This window comes from Aquarana catesbeiana, linkage group LG04, assembly GCF_042186555.1.
Source record: "Aquarana catesbeiana isolate 2022-GZ linkage group LG04, ASM4218655v1, whole genome shotgun sequence".
NCBI classification, from domain to species: domain Eukaryota; kingdom Metazoa; phylum Chordata; class Amphibia; order Anura; family Ranidae; genus Aquarana; species Aquarana catesbeiana.
The window spans coordinates 492110772-492125288 of NC_133327.1; the positions used below are offsets into that span (position 1 = coordinate 492110772).

The 14517-nt window shown below is 42.0% G+C and overlaps 1 protein-coding gene across 1 annotated transcript in view; it reads left to right on the forward strand.

Moving 5' to 3' along the window:
* DHX57 (DExH-box helicase 57) overlaps positions 1-14517 on the forward strand; it is a 218154-nt gene that overhangs the window by 127372 nt on the left and 76265 nt on the right. The window contains exons 9-16 of the mRNA XM_073627674.1: positions 51-175; positions 266-399; positions 2870-2924; positions 3685-3902; positions 5647-5763; positions 9466-9562; positions 9642-9815; positions 11190-11390. Coding sequence (XP_073483775.1) covers positions 51-175; positions 266-399; positions 2870-2924; positions 3685-3902; positions 5647-5763; positions 9466-9562; positions 9642-9815; positions 11190-11390 — 1121 coding nt within the window. The remainder of the gene's footprint in view (positions 1-50; positions 176-265; positions 400-2869; positions 2925-3684; positions 3903-5646; positions 5764-9465; positions 9563-9641; positions 9816-11189; positions 11391-14517) is intronic.

Below are 14517 nucleotides of genomic sequence, written 5' to 3' on the forward strand. Positions count from 1 at the left end.
CCTGTATAATAAGGAACATAACAAACCACTTTTTATTTCTGCTTATAAAGTCTCTAGGCACCAGACTTCTGTACTGTACAACTGGTGTTCTTCTGAGGCGTCTAGAAGGTGACTGTACTTTGCAAGGTGCCACTCATATAATTGTGGATGAAGTTCACGAAAGAACTGAGGAAAGGTAATCATATATACTACAAAATGTTTATGGTTAGCTTTTATGGCTACATTCATTTGAAGCCACAATTTACTATAGTTTTCTTTAATTCAGTGACTTCTTGTTGTTGGTGTTGAAAAATGTTATGAGCAAGAGACCGGACCTGAAGATCTTGCTTATGAGTGCCACTTTGAATGCTGAGTTATTTTCACAATACTTTAATGGGTGTCCCATTGTTCACATACCAGGTAAGAGATCACTTGTTTGTAACAACTGGCTATTCTAATGCACCTTGCAGTTATGGTAGTTGTTGTATGTCCTCATTTTGACAGGTGGTAAAAACTGTTGGTCTGGCCTCTTTTTTTACTTTCTAACAAGGCAGCTGGAGGGGCATGTACACATGCCACAACGAGGTTGCTTTGCTTCACGGTTGCAGCAAATTTAGCTCGGCTTGTCAAGTTGACAGGTGCCACCACCTGTTAATTTCTCCCATTATAGTCAATAGGATCATGCCGGAACTGCAAGACAAACATTTGGCATGCAGTTGCATTGCATCAGTTTTATGCAAAATTGTTGTTTGGTCGCAAAATAGTAAAAAAACAAAAAGACTTTCTGAAGGCGTGGCCGTACATTACTGCATTATATACAGACTTGCCATTTTAGGGAAATTAAAGATTACCGGGAAATAATTTGAAACGATACAGCAGTCGTTTAGAAAACCTAAAGTGTTAATAAACTTTAGAACGATGCATGTAATTACAAACATTGACTATATTGCAGCTTACCAGCCCTTAGATGTGGTTGCTGCATAAAGTTTATTCTTTTTTTCTCCAGGCTTTTTTTTTTCTTTGTTCTTACCTGGTGATCCTGACAGTAACTCAGCTTTGTATGCTTGAGTGAAAAAGCTCACTTGCTGTACTATATCTATGAAGGAGCAACATTGCCACCCCTATCTGCACACACCTGATTTGGTCTACAGACCCCTCCTCATTTCCTTAACATAGGGAGGAGGTGTTCTGTAGACCTCAGAGGTAAACGCACCGGCTTTCTGCATTTCTAGCAGGATAAACAGGTATTTTTCTATACTTGCAGAGAGCGACTTACTGAATATTTTTTACTGCATATATCAAGGTTCAATAAAATTTACAAGCAACTGTACTGTGATGGATTAGTACACATGTGTCAAACACAAGGCCTGCTGGCCAAATTTTTCAGCTGGAGCATGGCAGAACTCTTTTCTGCCACCTCTGGCTCTTGCCCCCCGTTCACCACGGTCACTTGTAAACAAGCCTTCTGTGTTTACAAGGACAGCTTTCCTCTCGGCAGCTCACGACTCTCAAAGATCCAGGCCTGCCCTGCATGCACTCACGGCAGGGACAGAAGCCAAACAATGATTTCCTTGCAAGTGAGGGAGAAAGGTGAAGCTGCTTACACTGCCAGGAGGTACTCCGGGCTGGATAGGTAAGATGCAAAAAAGATGAGGGTTGTAGAGGGTGATGGGGGAGAGTGGTGCAGAGGTCAGAGTCAATAAGGAGGGGTAGAAGTGAGATATGGATAGCCTGAGAAAGAAAGCTGAATCCTACACTCTGTGCATAGCATAAGCCTGAACCCTGCTCATGTATGTAGCTCACTCCTGAACTCTGCACTCTGTATGTAGGTCACCCCTGAACATGTATGTAGCTCACTCCTGAACTTTTGCACTCTGTATGTAGCGCACTCCTGAACTCTGCACCCTGTATGTAGTGCAATCCCGAACTCTGCACCCTGTATGTAGTGAAATCCCAAACTCTGCACCCTGTATGTAGTGCAATCCCGATCTCTGCACCCTGTATGTAGTGCAATCCCGATCTCTGCACCCTGTATGTAGCGAAATCCCAAACTCTGCACCCTGTATGTAGCGCAATCCTGAACTCTGCACCCTGAACTCATTTTATATATACACACCAACCAGCTATAACTTCATTACCACTCACCTATTATTGAGTAGGTCCCCCTTTTGCTGGCATGACCTGTTGAGGTATGGATGCCATTAGACCTCTGAAGGTATGCTGCCATATATGGTACCACCAAGCCATCAGTAGCAGATCATTTAAGTCCTGTAAGTGTGAGGTGGGGCCTCCATGGATTGGACTTGTTTTTCCAGAACATCCAAGAGATGCTTTATTGAGAGATGGAGAATTTGGAGGCCAAGTCAATACCTCACTGTATTTCTTAAACTATTCTTGAAACATATTTGCAGTGTGGCAGTTCACATTATCCTGCTGAAAGAGGCCACTTTTATCAGGGAATACCATTTCCATGAAGGGGTGTACTTGGTCAGCAACAATGTTTAGGCACTAGGTACATGTCAAAGTAACATCCACATGAATGGCAAGGCCCAAGGTTTCCCAGCAGGATATTGCCCAAAGCATCCTACCGACCTTCAGATGCCACTGTAACGAGATCATTATTATTCACTTAACCTGCCAATGGTCATAACGTTATCGCTGATGGGGGGGGGGGGTGTATAGAGATTGGAAACAATAGGAATGTTGTCTTACAAAAAGGCAGGGTGATAAAAGCACCAGAATGCCTATGATATCTTGTGTATGGGAGAAAATATAATGTATCCACTGTGCACTATTTAATTAAATGGTAAAATAAATAAATAACATTATAACCTTTCTTTAAAAAACAACATCCCAGGTATGAATGTTCAAAATATGCTGTATATTTCAGGTCATACGTTTCCTGTTGAACAGTTTTTTCTGGAAGATGCAATTGCTAAAACAAGGTAAAAAATGCTTATTTACATTGCTTTTACAGTGGTAAGAAAATGTATGTGATCCCCTTGGATCACACTTGAACAACGTTTGGAAGGAATTTATGACCATTCCAACCCCCCCCCATCTCCGTAAATCCCCCCCCCACATTATCAAGCACCATCCGCCACTGGTGTAGTCTATCTCGGGAGAGTGCAGGAAAGGGTGGCTTCATTCACGTTTACAGGAAGGGACATGGAAAACGAACGTAGCCAACCTAGACCTGGAAGCCTAACAGCAGAAAAAGCTTGCATTTGAAAGCTGAAACAAAGAAAAAGAGAGTTAGAAGGTACATTCTGGTTATATATACAGATTGCATTTTTTTATTTAATAAAATGTGAGTTTAGCGTCACTTTAATCAAATTATTCGACAATAAGGTTGTTTCAATTTTCTGATCGTATCATAGTACCTTAAACATTCCTGGCATTCTTTTAAACACTGTTTTTCTCACAGTGTTTGTGATTTTGTAAAATTCTGTATTGTGTATGATAAAATTGGACAATTTTTTTCAGTTAGATTTTTTTTTTTGCTATATGTAAAAAAAGTGGTTTATGAAAAATGATCATAATTTTAGTGGTAATTTTGAAAAAAAAAAGCCAGAAAATTATGAATATAAAAAGAGATGGATGCCAAATGTATTTGCTAAGGACTTAGATGCCATTCTTGATAACAGAATCCATCCATGTTCTGTATGTGTAAGATTTTTTATATTTCCACCAAACTATTTTCAGGTATGTTCTGGACGATAGAAGCCCATACCATCGCTCCTCCAGGCATTCGTCGACAAAGGAGACCTCTAAGCAGAAGAAAGGGAAGAGCTACGAAGAGATTATGGGAGAATTAGAATATGAAATCAATGATACACTAAAGATACAGGAATCAAGGGCTGTAAAGGATAATGTGCCAGACCAACAACTGAGCTTCAAGGAGCTATCCACCCGTTACAGTGGTAACATTAATAAATAATTTGGGGTCTCTACAATTTCTATCAAGTAATAATGGGCTAATGAAATACAAATGTTTATATATTATTATAGTGCTAGCATATTTATTTTATGCCGCTGTTATTTACAAATGTGCCACAGGATTTTTTTAAAGCGGAGTTCCGCTGAACAAAAAAAAAATTAAAAGTCAGCAGCTACAAATACTGCAGCTGCTGACTTTTAATATCAGGACACTTACCTGTCCAGGGCGCCCGCGATGTCCTCACCGGAATCTGATCTGTCCCTCGGCTCCCAGGTGCAGGCACTGGCATCTTCGGTAAGGGAATCAGGAAGTGAAGCCTTGCGGCTTCACAGCCTGGTTCCCTACTGTGCATGCGCGAGTCGCGCTGCAAGTTCTGAGTGTTCCCTGCTGTTTTCTGGTACCTATGTGTCTCCCAGAAGACAGCGGGGGGGGGGGGGGGGTTGAGTGGAGGAGGGCCGGACACAACATATATCGCCGGAAGCGGGAGCAAATACCTCTATTAGACAGGTATCTGCTCCCCCCTCCCCCTTGAAAGGTGCCAAATGTGACACTGGAGGGGGGGGAGGAACCGGAAAAGCGTAAGTTCCATTTTTGGGTGGAACTCCGCTTTAAAGCAGCAGTATGGCCATGGTTTGGCCATACAGCTGCTTTATAAAGGTTCCTGTGATTTTAAAGCAGTACTAAACCCAAAACCGAAAATGTAATACATTGCAACTTACTAATCATTAAATGCGGTGGCTGCATTGTTTTTTGTTTTTTTTAGGCTATTGGGTGTAATACCGCTTTAAATCCGGGGGGGGGGGGGGGGGATGACTAAATCAAGTGGTAGAGTTATTTTAGGTCTCCTTAAACATAACTTCATCATGTGCATTTAGTATTTATTAAGAGATGTGTAGACTGCCATTGCTGACCGTGTGTCATAAAGTCTAGCTGCCTGGCTGTGTCTGACTTTAATATTTCTGAGTCACAGACCCAGAAGAAACATGCAGCAAATGAAAGTCAAAATTGAGTTTCTTGATACTTGTTCCAGGTCAGTAGCTCAGAATGGAATTAAAGCCAAAAGCATCAACATGCCAACCAGGAAACTGACATTTTCAAAAGGATAGGTCATTAATAGCAACATCTAGAATCTCTCATAGCAGGTTTTTTTTAATCAAATAGAAAATGAAAAACAAATACATTTTTCTGACTGTGCTCACTAGGTGATTTATTTTCATTATTTAAACTGGTCACTAGATAAAGTGGTCACTGAGTCCTTAAGTGAAGGAGAATCTCTCCAATGGGACCCAGACAACAATAAAAACCTGACGGAAGTCCTAGCCCTGTTTTGGCTGGAGGTACAGCTCATTGTCTTACGTTTAATACTAATTTTATATGCTAAATGTTTGAAATACATGCACACAGTTACAAAAGGGCAATTACCTTGTACTTTGTACATTCAGGTGTAATTCTCTGCCTGGAAGTCACAGGTGCAGCTCACTGCCAGCCGCCTGTCAAAATCAGTGACAGGCTAAAATATGTAGTGGCTGTATGCCAATATACGCACTGTCAAACTGTGCTTGGGTATGGGGAGGTATGGCTGCCCCTTAATGCTGTACAGCCCTCTTGCGGCGGTATGCATGCACCCTAACACAGTAATGTAATCCCAGCTGTTTGTGAATTGTAAAAGGTGATCAGTGCTTGAATGTTCTTCAGCCAATGCAATTATATCTCTGTTTTCATCACAGGTGTCAGCAAATCTGTTATTAAAACACTTTCTACCATGGATTTGGATAAAATTAATCTTGAGTTGATTGAAGCTTTGCTGGAATGGATAGTTAATGGAGACCACTCCTACCCATCAGGTTGGTAGATATCAAGCCGCAAGTAAATTAAGGCTGTCCAGTAACACTAGATGCATCCAAGGGGATGCAGATATCTAACAGCTAAGATTTTGTTTACCTTTTCACAGATTTCATGTTGTGTACCATGTGTCAATGTTGTCAATTGCCTGATAAATGTATGCGCTATAAGTTAAAGTGATTGTAAAGTCTCTCTTTTTTTTTTTTTTTAAATAACAAACATGTTATACTTACCTGCTTTGTGGATTTGCACAGGGCACCCTGGATCCTCCTCTTATCAGGTCCCTCTTCAGTGCTCCTGACCCCTCCCTCCTGTTGAGTGCCCCCACAGCAAGCAGCTTGCTATGGGGGCACCCTAGCCAAGCTGCAGCTCCGTGTGTCCATTCAGACACGGAGCTGCGGTTCAGCCCCACCCCCTCTCTCTCCTGATTGACTAACTGACTTTTACAGCAGCGGGGAATCAATGGTGCTGCTACTGTGTCTCAGCCAATTAGGAGGGAGAGTCCTGGACGGTCGAGGGACTTGTGGACATCGCTGGCTAGAGATGCGGCTCAGGTAAGCATTTGGGGGACTGAGGGAGGCTGCTGCACACAAAAGGATTTTTTATCTTAATGCATTATGATAAAAAAGTTTCTGCTTTTAAGACTCTTAAGACTTTTTTCTGCTTTTAAGACTCGTTACAGAGCTTGGATAACCTTTTAGCTGGTGTAGAAGTAATATAAAGGGAGTACACCCTTTAGATGGCTGTATCATTAACTCATTGTATATAATGGTTTAGAGTTTCCCTTTACTATATTCAAAGTACCTTACAAATGCTAAGATTACAGCTATACACTATCATTGTAGTGCCAGTACCCCCACAAGACAGGTTGAAATTTTATTCAAACCTGTTCACGGTATCAAACCCCAATGGGGGTATTCGTCCAAATCTGGACTTAAAATCCACAAGGTCAGTAATTGCCTCTCGGAGACAAGGGGAATACATGACATTCATAGATATCCAAGATGCCGGTCAGCATGTTCTCATTTATCCAACTCGGCAATGCTTTCTGCGCTTGGCAGTGACAGACAATCACTTTTAATTTCCCGCACTGCCCTTCGGCCTATTCTCTGCTCCCAGAGTATTCACACAGGTCCTAGCACCTCTTCTTGCCCTTCTCAGAAATCAGGACATCCAGGTCACAGGTTGTCTAGATGACCTTTTGAAGGACAATTCTGATGTTTCAGGCTTTTGATTGGGTGATCAATTTGCAAAAATCTGGTCCAGCCTTTTCTTCGCCTGGAATACTTGGGTCTGGTCCTGGACACATCCCACGCTGAGTTTTTGTTTCCAGAAAAGAAAATTCTTTATCTCAGAGCTCACGTTCAAGAATTGGGGTTAAAGAGACCTCCTACAATGAGATTCTCCAAGAGAGTTCTAGGCCTCATGGTAGCCTCCTTCAAGGCTGTACCATTTCCCCAATTTCATTCAAGACTCCTCTCTCAACCTACCGATGCTCCTGTCCAGCCAAGCAGGGAATTCCCTAACTTGGTGGGTCTCAAGCCCAGCCCTAACAATAGGGAAGTCTTTTGGTATCCTTACGTTCCAGGGAACATGGCCATCTGTGGAAGCCAAGCTCCCCCTCAACTTTCTGGAGTTCAGGGCAGTTTGGATGGCTCTGCAGTAGCATACCCAATGTCTGCGTGCACACCCAATCAGGATGCAGTCAGACACTACCATGGCTGTGGTTTACATCAACGGGGCACCAGGTGTCTTGCTGCCTTGAAGGAAAAAAAAACAGGTAATCTCATGAACAGAAACTCCCTTTCCAGTGATTGTTGGATTCCACATTCCAGGAGTGAAAATCTGGAAAGCAGTCTACCTGAGCCGCCAAAACCTAGATCAAAGGGAATGAGCCCTTCACTCACACATCTTCATCTGATATATCAGAAATGGGGTACTCCGAATGTAGACATCCTAGCCTCTAGATTTAACAACAAACTACCTCTCTTTGTAGCTAGGACCAAGGATCCCCTAGCACTAGCCTAGAATGCCTTGTTAATTCTCTGGTCTCAGTTCAGGCTAGTCTGTGCCTTCCCTCCAGTGCAAATTCTGCCTATTCTGCTCAAAAAGATAGAGCGAGAGAGGAAAATGGTGATTCTCATTGCAATGAACTGTCCAAGAAGAACCTGATATACAGACATACTTGGACTTCTAGCAGATGACACCTGGCTACTTCCCAACAGGCCAGACCTGCTTTCTCAAGGCCATCTATTCCATCCTGCTTTTCGGTCTCTGTCTTTAATAGCATGGCTGTTGAAGCCCAGTTCTTAAAAGAAAGAGTAGTCAGTTCCAGGAAGATGTACTATTATACCTGGAAATCCTTCTTTGTCTCCTGTGAACACAGGCACTTCATTTCCGGGGATTACACTGTGCCTCGCATTCTGGCCTTCCTACAATCAGGTCATAACCAGAACTTGCCCTTTAGCACTCGGAATGGACGGAACTTGACCTTGTCCATTCTCATTCAAAGACCTCTGGCTTAGCTCTTCCTTGGAAAAGCTTTTTGCTTCAAGGTGTATGTTACATTGAGCCCCTCCCTTGCAGCACCCTGAACATTCTTTGGATCTCAGTTTGGTTCTTTCTGCCTTGCAGAAACCACCCTTTGAACCCATCAGTGATATGCCCTTGGGTGAGCTTTCCTGAAAGGTGCCTTTTAGGCTGCTGTCACATAAGTCAGACATGTCTCTGAGTTGGTGGCTCTCTCCTGTAGGGAGCCAGTCCTCATACTTTACAAAAAGAAGATTGTCTTACGCTTAAGACCATCCTTTGTTCCCTGAGTGGCATCAGTGTTCCACCTCAATGAGGACATAATCCTATGCATATGCCCTGCTCCAAAGATTCCAAAGGAAATCTCTCTTCGTTGCCTTGACTTAGTCAGCAATATTGGAGTCTACCTCCGACCCGAGACAGATGAACTCATGTACCCCATAAGCGACACCCTGCTTTAAAGTCCACCATTGCGGGATGGATAAGGATTCTAATCACCAGAGCTTACATTCTCAAGAACAAATTTCCTTCCGGGCTTTTACATGCCCATTCCACCAGATCTGTGGGAGTTTTTCTGCACCAATCCTCTGTAGCCCAGCTGTGTAAAGCTGCCCCCTTGCAGCAGCACTTTGAAGTTTGATCTGTTGACCCTTCTTATTGGGTCTGTTGGCACAGTTCTGTTTGCCAAGTTGTTGATCACCCTTCCCATTCATTGTTTGGGGGCATTCCAGGGTCTCTGAATACTTTGCATGTGTTCTATACTGCACAATTAAGTTAAGAAGAATTTTGACTTACCTGTAAATTCCATATCTTGGAGTACAGTACAGGACACGGGTTACACTCTCTTCTTGGTTACTTTGCATTGCTTGCTATGAATCTGAGGACTCAGAAGTGAGTAGTGCTTGCCAATGTCAAATCCCCTGAAGGTAGGAGTTTATACCCCAGGGTTTATGAATACTTTGCCTGTGTCCTGTACTGTACACAAAGATATAGACTTTACAGGTAAGTCTAAATTCCCCTTTTTCTTATTTTACAGTCTTTAAGGGATAAAAAAATGAAGTGTGCACATATTGAATAGAAGTACTAAGCACTTTAATGATTTGACAAATAACATGTTTGTTATCCTCATAATGTGTTACACTCTAGTTTTTTTTTTGTTGTTTTTTTTTTTCTAGGTGCTGTTTTAGTATTTTTGCCTGGTCTGGCAGAAATCAAAATGTTGTATGAACAACTACAATCGAATGCCTTGTTTAGCAATCGACGCAGCAAGCGGTATGTTCATCTGTATACTTTATAGACATTATGTGTGATAAAAAAAAAAAATACATCTCTACTTTTCTTTTTTCTGCAGATGCGTGATCTACCCATTACATTCATCTTTATCAAATGAAGAGCAGCAGTATGTATTTGTTAAACCACCACCAGGGGTTACAAAGATAATAATTTCCACCAATATTGCAGAAACCTCGATCACGATTGATGATATTGTGTATGTGATTGACTCAGGCAAAATGAGGGAGAAGAGGTAATAAATTACACAACACTATATATAATATTTCACATTTCTGTATTTATTCAGTATAAATGTTTCTTATAAACAGTTTAAAGTAGAACTTCAGATTCAGCCAAAAAAACATTATATGTCTGCGTGACCATGCAGACATATAATGCAAATATATGCAATACATGCAAATATATTTTAATTAAAAAAAATTTGTACCTAAGAAAGTCCTCAAATTTCCTCTAAATTTTAACTCTAGGGCAGAACTCTGCAACTGATCAGCAGTTCCATTTTTATCAGAAATAGGAAGGATATTTCACCATTGCCAAAAGAGGCTGTGTTTTTAGAACGTTTGAGGCAAGTCTGGCAAAGCACAGTTTGGATGACAGACAGATCTCTTCTTTCCTATTATTTGTGATCAAAGATCTGCACATCTGTGAGGACCATAAATCAAATGATTCCCAGCGCTATCCTGATCAACCAGTAGGTTACCACAGCATGCTAATTAAAGTGTACTTAAACCCAGAAAAATTATATATTGCAGCTTAGATATATAAGCTGCATTTTTTTCGGGCTTCTTTACCTTTTAATATAACCTGGTAATCCTTTAAAAAAACACACTTCCCTGCCCCTTCCTCGCTATTTTATTTTTCCGCTTTTATCTATGAAAGGTGCCAAGGTTGTTACACAGGCTGAACTTCAACTGTTGTCTGCCTTTGTTCATTTCCATTTTTTGATGTATTGAAGGGACTAGTAGTTTTACACAAGAAAAATAAAGATGTTGCACTTTCTTTTTAGCCCACAGGAAGTAACAAGGTCGCTGCATTTCTGGCAAGATCAACAGTTATTTTCTGTAATTGCTGAAAATGTTTTAGCCTAAAATATGAAAATGAATGCAGGTACTACATGTAAAGACTGGTATGCTGCAATATATAAACCGTTTAGATATGCTTGCATATGTATTATCTAAGTGTTATAAAGTCATTAATTAAATGTTGCATTTTATCTTTGGTATCTGGTATTGGTTATCCTGATGAAAACTATTTGCAATTAAGATTTGTGGTGAAAATAAAATCTCCTTGATTTTTATTTTTGTGTGCCTGTGAGTCTTTTGTTGCTTTTGCCAACCCCTCACTTGGACTGCTTTTGGACATTCCAAGTGTATCTGAATCCGTGTCCCCCATTGAATGAGAGAGAGATTTATTTTTACTTGGTGCAAAATCCATTTCTTAAAGTTCATTAAAGCACATGGGCCCAATCCTCTGGGAGGGATGCTGGAAGTGGGAGGGTTTTTACTGGTCTGGTCGCTAATTTTTAATTTTTTTTTGCCAAGTGAACTTCAAGAAATGGATTTTACACTAACTGCAAAAATCACATTTTTGTACTGGTGTTTTCTAGATATGATCCATCAAAAAGTATGGAGAGCCTTGAGGAAACATGGGTATCTAAAGCGAATGCCATTCAGAGAAAAGGAAGAGCTGGCCGCGTGGCCTCAGGTGTGTGCTTTCACCTGTTCACCAGCCACCACTATCACCATCAGCTTCTAGATCAGCAGCCGCCAGAGATCCATCGTATTCCACTGGAACAGCTATGTTTAAGGTATATGCTATATTTGTAATACTTTTACTGAAATATTTGTGCTTGAATTTCAAATGCTCTTATGGAAATTCCAACTGACATCTGCTTTATCTAAGCCTCTAAGGCAACCTGATACTAGGTATGTAAAGTCACCTAGTAGTAAAGTCAGACAGCCAGGCAGTTCGCATTTTAGGAGGTCAGAAATGGCAGTAAGATATTTTTCTAAGAAAGTAATTAAAGCAGAACTAAAGCTAGGTTAAAATTTGTGCATTACAGGAATACACGCAAAATCGCATGCATTCCCACAATGTACAAAAAACACTTTTTGCAGGTCGGCAGTGGTGCCATTAATTCTTAATGGCACTTCAACACACCTTGTACCATGCATTTTGGTGCTGTGTGCTTTTAAAAAAAAAAGGGTCATGCCCTTCATTCGTGTGATTTTCGCATATAGGGCAGCCCATTGCAATCAATGCGCTATCCTTAACGCGACACACAAAAACGCATGCACACCATCGCACCAGCATAGCTGCACATTATGACAGGCTTATTCCCCAGTGTGTCCTACTCCACATATATGAGGTTCTGTGCTTCCCGTTCACGTCTGCTTCCCTGGTCATCTTCTCCAGAAACTCATAGACAGGAATGAATGAACCTTTTAGTTTCCTATTGTCATTACATGGCAGCACATGGACATCTGGCTGATATGTTAGTCAAGTGTGTCCATCATGAGAAACATGCGTGTCAACCCTTTGCTAAGATGAATATTATATACAATATGCATACACACATTCTTCATTTTACAAACATTATGGGCTTTCTAAAAAGCACAGCACAGTCTTTCTTTTCAAACACTACTGACTGTCTAAAACATGTTATTTTTATTTTCACGTGTCACATGTACAGTATCTCACAAAAGTGAGTACACCACTCACATTTTTGTAAATATTTTATTATATCTTTTCATGTGACAACCCTGAAGAAATGACACTTTGCTACAATGTAAAGTAGTGAGTGTACAGTTTGTATAATTATTGTAAATTTGCTGTCCCCTTAAAATAACTCAACACACAGCCATTTATGTCTAAACCGCTGGCAACAAAAGTGAGTACACCCCTAATTGAAAATGTCCAAATTGGACCCAAAGTGTCAATATTTTGTGTGGCCACCATTATGTTCCAGCACTGCCTTAACCCTCTTGGGCATGGAGTTCACCAGAGCTTCACAGGTTGCCACTGGAGTCCTCTTCCACTCCTCCATGACGACATCACCGAGCTGGTGGATGTTAGAGACCTTGCGCTCCTCCACCTTCCGTTTGAGGATGCCCCACAGATGCTCAATAGGGTTTAGGTCTGGAGACATACTTGGCCAGTCCATTACCTTTACCCTCCGCTTCTTTAGCAAGGCAGTGGTCGTCTTGGAGGTTTGTTTGGGGTCGTTATCATGTTGGAATACTGCCCTGCGGCCCAGTCTGCGGAGGGAGGGGATCATGCTCTGCTTCAGTATGTCACAGTACATGCTGGCATTCATGGTTCCCTCAATTAACTCTAGCTACCCAGTGCTGGAAGCACTCATGCAGCCCCAGACCATGACACTCCCACCAAAATGCTTGACTGTAGGCAGGACACACTTGTCTGTGTACTCCTCACCTGGTTGCTGCCACACACACTTGACACCATCGGAACCAAATAAGTTTATCTTGGTCTCATCAGACCACAGGATGTGGTTCCAGTAATCCATATCTTTGGTCTGCTTGTCTTCAGAAAACATTTGCGGGCTTTCTTGTGCATCATCTTCAGAAGAGGCTTCCTTCTGGGATGACAGCCATGCAGACTGATTTGATGCAGTGTGCAGCGTATGGTCTGAGCACTGACAGGCTGACCCCCCACCCCTTCAACCTCTGCAGCAATGCCGGCAGCACTCATATGTCTATTTCCCAAAGACAACCTCTGGATTTGACGCTGAGCATGTGCACTCAACTTCTTTGGTCGACCATGGCGAGGCCTGTTCTGAGTGGAACCTGTCCTGTTAAACCACTGTATGGTCTTGGCCACCATGCTGCAGCTCAGTTTCAGGGTCTTGGCAATCTTCTTATAGCCTAGGCCATCTTTATGTAGAGCAAAAAATCTTTTTTTTCAGATCCTTATTGAGTTCTTTGCCATGAGGTGTCATGTTGAACTTCCAGTGACCAGTATGAGAGAGTGAGAGCGATAACACCAAATTTAACATACCTGCTCCCCATTCACACCTGAGACCTTGTAACACTAACGAGTCACATGACACCGGGGAGGGAAAATGGCTAATTGGGCCCAATTTGAACATTTTCACTTAGGGGTGTACTCACTTTTGTTGCCAGCGATTTAAACATTAATGGCTGTGTGTTGAGTTATTTTAAGGGGACAGCAAATTTACACTCTTAGGCCCCTTTCACACGATCGGACCGTTCAGGTCCGCCTGTCAGTTTTGACGGCGGACCTGAACGGGCGCTCCATGTTAGTCTATGGAGCGTCGGATGTCAGCGGAAACATGTCCGCTGACATCCGACCCCGTCCGATCCGCTAAAAGCAGACGGATAGCCCTACGTCCAGGTCCGTCGCTATCGGATCGGGTGAGATCTGATGAAAACGGACATGCTGTCCGTTTTCATCCGATCCCTCCATAGGCGGCAGCGGCGCCTGACAAGCCCCTCCCCTCAGTGAGCAGAGAGGGACCTGTCATTCGCCGGCTCAGCGGAGATCAACGGACAGAACTCCCGCTGAGCCGGCGGACCGAGGCGGGCTCCGTAGAAACGGAGTCCGCCTCATGTGAAATGGGCCTCAAACAAGCTGTACACTCATTACTTTACATTGTAGCAAAGTGTCATTTCTTCAGTGTTGTCACATGAAAAGATATAATAAAATACTCACAAAAAATGTGAGGGGTGTACTTACTTTTTGTGAGATCCTGTATATGCAAATTTTCTGCTTGTATTTTCAGCTGTACTCAGCCAATAACTTTTTTTTTTTTTGTATATAACATCATGTAAGGAAACATATGCAAACATATACACCTTACATAGTCAATTTAAAAGCTTTAATTTACGTTGACTTGCTGCTTGTTGTTTAAAAAAGATCTCGTTTGAACAGAGTATTTGAATTGTGTTTTTTCT